This window comes from Orycteropus afer, unplaced genomic scaffold, assembly GCF_000298275.1.
Source record: "Orycteropus afer afer isolate SDZICR_OR568_19922 unplaced genomic scaffold, OryAfe1.0 scaffold00293, whole genome shotgun sequence".
In the NCBI taxonomy this organism is placed as follows: Eukaryota; Metazoa; Chordata; class Mammalia; order Tubulidentata; family Orycteropodidae; genus Orycteropus; species Orycteropus afer.
In genome coordinates, this window is record NW_006921880.1 from 1,030,556 (window position 1) to 1,036,555 (window position 6,000).

Here is a 6,000-nt window from a genome sequence, read left to right on the forward strand (position 1 = left end):
TTTAGTCTAGTCTGATTTTTTAAGTGCCTTTTTAGAGAAACTGATTTTCCTTTGTATTATCAAAAACACAGTATGTATATTTAGAAGTGCAGTCAGCAATATTTTGAAAGCTTGAAAACTAAATGCATCTTTTCATGATGGTTGTTGTTGTTCTGTGCCGTCGAGTCGGACCTGATTCATAGTGACCCCTCCTTGGGTGTCTGAGGCAGTATCACTACAGAAGTAGATTGCCACATCTTCCTTCTGAGGATTGGCTGGTGGGTTTTAACCTCCAGCCTTCTGGTTAACAGTCAAGTGCCTTAGGCATTATGCTACCAGAGCTCCTTTCATGATGGTTGTTGTTGTTGTTGTTGTTACGTGCCGTTGAGTCGGCCCCGACTCATAGCAACCCCTCCTTGGGTTTCCGAGGCAGTATCACTACGGAAGTAGGATTGCCCAACCTTCCTTCCGAGGAGTGGCTGGTGGGTTTGAACCGCCAGCCTTCTGGTTAGCAGTCAAGTGCTTTAGCCACTATGCTACCAGAGCTCCCTCATGATGGTTAGTACCATTAAAATTGCTTTACACAGAGGACCATATCTTATTGGTATACTGTATTGGTTTCAATGTTAGGTTTTTACGGAATGTTGGCTATTTTATTTTCTCAATTCCCTGTGAGGGAATTCCATTTCTTGGTTAGCAAATGAAGCATCAAAGCAGAGTTGAAAGCACTAAGAAGAGGAGTGGAGCTCTGGTGGGTCATTGGTTACGGCGTTTGGCTCCACAGGAGAAAGATGAGGCAGTTTGCTTCCATAAGGACTGAAATCCTTGACAACCCTATGGGGGGTTTTATTCTGTTCTGTTCTGTAGTGTCACTAGGACTTACAATTGACTCAGTGGCTGTGGGTAACAAAAGGGGTAGAGAAGATTTAAAGGTAAATACTACCTCCTACTTAATTTTGCTCAGAACTGACACTTTCTGGGGTCATTGGGATTGTGCATGTCACTGAATCAGTAGGGACCCCTGGGATGCAATTTGTCAAGGCTTGTGTATTTGTTATTTGTAAAATTGGTAACTGTTTTCTTGATAACTGATCTTATAGGTACCCTTCATTATAAATACCTTATGGGATGCTCTTCTGGAACTAGATGATCTGACAGCTTCGACAAATAGTATTATGACTCTTCTTTCATCCTTGTTAACGTATCCTCAGGTCCAACAATGCAGGTAATTATTTTTACTTAGTAGAATAAAGGAAAAAAACCTTTACATACATTTCCAGGTAATTAAGCCTAAACAAAAAGTTAGTAATTTTCCTGTACCTTTAAGAGTAGTACTGTATGTTTGGGATGCTAGAGATTACTACTTTCAGGATGCCTTTTCTTTACTTTCTAGCTATCAGCACATTTGCGACAGGAGCTTTAAAAGGTCATGTTCCTTACCCTTTGGTTATTTCATTTATATAATTCTTCATCTCATTCATCCTATCATAGTTCACTTTAGAAATGTAATCTTGTATAATATTTCTAGCTGTATAGCCCCATAATATAGAATTTCAGCCTTATTTAGTTAACATTTTGTTAATGGAATTATAATTGACCATGAGCTTTATCTCATGTGCATGTTCAAGGTGAAGTTGAGATAATGGTAAGGATCGTGAGGCTGGCACAGGACTGGGCAGTGTTTTGTTCTGCTGTGCATAGGGTCACTATGAGGGTCACTATGAGTGGGAGATGACTCGACGGCACCTAAAACACTTGATAAACAGGAGCTTTATGTTTTCTAAAACTTCCTTCTTTGTGAGCTTTTTCTTTGTATTGTTTGTTTCTGCAACTCTTCTACCTGATTTCAGTAATTACATCAGGAAAGGACTACATAGTGATGTAGTATAATATCTAAAGGTAAAGTTCTGGTGAAGCCAAAAATATACACCAAAAATTTAAAGTGTCACCTCTTTTTCTGTTTTGATATTTGAAAAGAAGCTCAGGTGATCAATGTATTCTTATCTTACAGAATTGCTTCTGAATATTACTGTTCTTGTAAATAATATTCTTGGATATACAGAAGAAAAATTTCTTAAGTAACTTTAAAAAATTCACAGATGAGAAAGTTAATCACTTATCTTAACATAGTGATAGTGTTCAGTGAATATTCAAATGATTATAGGTGATTTCTGGCTCTGTGAGTCTATTTCCAATGAAAATTAGAGATGTATGAGAAACATGTAGAGAATGTTCAGAATAATATTGACCTATGTAGTAACTTTAATGCTAAATTTAGGCTACTAGGGTAACCCACAAGTTGGGATAGCAAAATAAATGCCTGTAAAATAGAAGAAGAAAACGGAATTGGTAGTGCCTATCTGGAGTTACCTGATTTTCACAGGTTTCCATTAGTAATGAAAACTGTAGGGATTGAATAATTAATATATGTAAAAGCCCTTCTCGAACTGCAAAGTGCAGGGGTTTTTTAATGATTCTGAATTAGAGGTTGGCATGTTTTTTCTGTAAAGGTCTCGATAGTGAATATTTTTTACTTTGTGGGCTATACGGTATCTGTCACAACTTCCACAACTTGTTGTAATGTGAAAGCAGCCATAGACAATATATAAAGGAATGAATATGGCTGTGTCCCAATAAAACTTTATTTACAAAAACGGGGGTGGGCTGTTTGGCTTGCAGATCTTAGTTTGTTGATACCTGCCCTACATAAAGGATTTAATTTTATTTTTTTAAAAACCAAGTAAATGGTATCAGAAAAGCTAGGTAATGTAAGAAAAGAAAAGAGTGAAAATTTTGTTAATTCAATGTGAAATAACATAGCTTTTGATCATCACCCCCCCCCCCAAAATTGCCTTGTTAGAAACTTTGCTTCATATGTTGTGATATTTGGCAGAACTTTCTTATGTAAGAAGAAATGCAGCATGCCATTTGGAAGCATGAAAAGTTACACTATTAACAAAAACTTGTTATAATACTTTTATTATTTGAATCTGTTTTATGTCTTGTGCGTGTATTTATAATTTTATAAATTACTAAATTTGTAAATAAGTATAGGAAGTGATATTCATACAAACCTGCCAATAATGCAAAATAGTAGAATAAGATAGACTTCCTAAGAGAAACCACAAAAGAATAGTATATAGTTATTTACACTAGCATACTCTTATGCCTTTTTCTGCAAAGGTTTATACTTCATATATTACTTATGAATCTTTTCGTAACTCAAGGTAACTTTTATAAATGCCTCATGGATGTGACAGGAATCCTAAGGAATCCTAAGATACCAGTTAGCCTAGACTTGGCTTTGCTTGCTTTCCTATTTAAAATCAGATCTGTAAGAAGGAATAAATTTGCATTTTCTAAAGTTGGTAATGCTAAACCAGGATAACACATTTCAAAGTTACCATCATACCACTTACTGCCCTTTGGCTTTGTGACAGAGAGGGCTCCAAAAGGGGATGGAAGTTATGTGCATCTAGTGGTTATCCATTGAGATTAGCTATGGGGAAGAAAGAAGGATTAGCAATCCTGATTGTGTAAGTAGACTACCAGCTAGGATCCATGTCTCATTTTTACTGAGTAAGGAACAGATTCGGAATAAGGGCAGTTATTTTGGAAAGCTCTAACTTGATAAAAGTAATTCATGGCATTCATGCCATAGAAGAACTTGAAGCTAAGTTCTTTATGACCTTGTTTGCTGTGGCTGTTCTGGTGATATAACAGTTATAAATGAGAGTGTTAAGTGAATATTCATATGAAAGTTGTATTTTAAGAATTTATTCATCAAAAAAGATACTTAACCAACATCATGAGGTCCATATGGGAATAATACAAGATAATGTATTAATGGAATTTTGAGTGAGAATGAGTAAGATTAATTTGTATCTTCTTTATTAGTATTCAGCAGTCACTCACAGTTTTAGTTCCACGTGTCTGGCCTTTTTTGCATCACACTATATCATCAGTTCGAAGAGCAGCATTGGAAACCCTATTTACATTATTATCAACACAGGACCAGGTAAGAACTAATAACTATATATAACAATCTTGAAATTTATAAAATTTTATAAAAATAAATCTGACCAGTAGTTTACACTTGCTTTGTATCTAGAAATCAGGAGACTGTTGTACCTAGTAGAAGTGGTATGGTAATCGTGTAGACATACAATAATAATATAATCACCATGAAGGTAGAAATATTTTAATGTTTTGTTCTAGATTATATTTCTAATACCTAAAATAGTGCTTAACACAGAGGAGGCCCTCAGTAAATATTTGTTGGGTGAGTGATTGAATGAGTAGTCCTTCCCTGCTAGGGATCTGTTACTGTTTTGCTTTGAATGGTTGACAGTTGGGTGGTTGGCAGAACTCATCTTCTGTTAGAAAGCTACACTTGAAGCTCTGCAATATATAACTCCTAAAGATTGACAGTGGATTCCCAGGCACTTGAGTAATATGAAGGATTACTTGATCTGAGAGTGCATATTTTCAAGGATGTATACTTTAGCGATCACACACTAAAATGCATGCTTACAGATTATTTAGGTAGTATCAGTGTATAGATGGAGGCTATGATAAATTAAGGAGTCCTTATCCTGTCTATGAGGAGCTCTGGTAGTGTAGTCCTAAGACATTTGACTGCTAACAAGAAGGGTGGTGGTTCAAACCCACCAGCCACTCCTGGGAAGGAAGGTGGGCAATCTGTTTCCATAGTGATACCGCCTCGGGAAACCCAAGGAGGGGTCACTGTGAGTTAGATACAACTCGACAGCAGTGGGTTTGTTATCCTGTCTATAAAAGCTTCTCATTCCTGTATTAAAAATAACCTGTTAATCAAACAAAATACCTAGAATTTGGAGGAATGTCAGTAAGGAATCTGTTCTTCTAGTGTGCTTTTATGCATAGATACTAAAGTTTGGGTCAGTTATCTTTAAAAAGCAGTGGTTAAATTGTTTAGACAATATGGTAAGCCCTCAGGTTATGAATGTCCAACTTAGGGATAACTCATATTTACTCTTTAATGTTACGTAAATTGGCCCTCACTTTGATACTATTGAACTAGCTCCTGCACACAACAAATTCTTCATCTTAATCACCTTCACTTGCTGCATGTGTAACTTTTAAATCACTGAAAAGGCTTTGAGCCTTTCCTTACACTAATGAAAAATAAGAACCATATGCACTTGTTCCAATTTATCTAGAAATTTAAAAACACTAAGGAATGGATCCTCTTTGTTACCTGGGGACTTCTGTAAATTATGGCATGCATATATGTTTCTGTGTGTTCACTAACAATACGTTTCACTGTGAATTGGGAAAATTGTGTGTAGACTTGCTTTGATCTGTAGCATGATAGTATGCTGAACCTCTGTGTATCAATATCTGTAGATTCAGTTTTGCATTATCCTTTTGGTTTTTGTCTAATCAGAATCTGACAAAAAACCTTCAGGTCTGTTTTGTCATTCTTAGTTGATTAGGCATGGGCTGATCTGATGAAAGTGGCATGGGCTGTTCTGAATTTTTGTTTCATTTTTGCTTTAGTTTGTGATTTTTGCCTAAATGTTTTTGATACAAATATTCTAAAATTCATTTTACATGGGCCTCATGAGGTTATCAAATTTCTTCCTTTAACATTGTCCTTTGAAACCTTTCTCTTCTTAATAAGGTGCCTAAACCACCTGAAGGCTCTTTTTAACTTACTTTTGTGACTTTTTATTATTTGTATAGTAATAACAACTTTGTGTGACACTATTAGAAAATATTCTGTATAAACGAATTATCCAAAATATTGAAACATATTTTTTTGGTAGCAGTTAACCATTTAAATGAGTGATATGTCTGATCATCCTAAGTATATTAAACATAAGTTATTTTTGTCAGTCAGTTGCCAGTATTATTTTTTGGTCATTAGTTTATATATTATGCTTGCTATGATATTCTGTAGGAATACTGAAATATATGAGTTACTGCTCTCCAGTGATTGACCTGTTCATTTGCAACTGCTTTTTTTTTTTTTTTTTT

The 6,000-nt window shown here is 35.4% G+C and overlaps 1 protein-coding gene across 1 annotated transcript in view; it reads left to right on the forward strand.

Annotated features, from left to right (window-relative positions):
- The window catches only part of BTAF1 (B-TFIID TATA-box binding protein associated factor 1), a 153,111-nt gene that overhangs the window by 38,489 nt on the left and 108,622 nt on the right, over positions 1–6,000 (forward strand). Inside the window, exons 12-13 of the mRNA XM_007951258.2 lie at positions 1,080–1,204; positions 3,877–3,997. Of these exons, the coding sequence (XP_007949449.2) occupies positions 1,080–1,204; positions 3,877–3,997 (246 nt within the window). The remainder of the gene's footprint in view (positions 1–1,079; positions 1,205–3,876; positions 3,998–6,000) is intronic.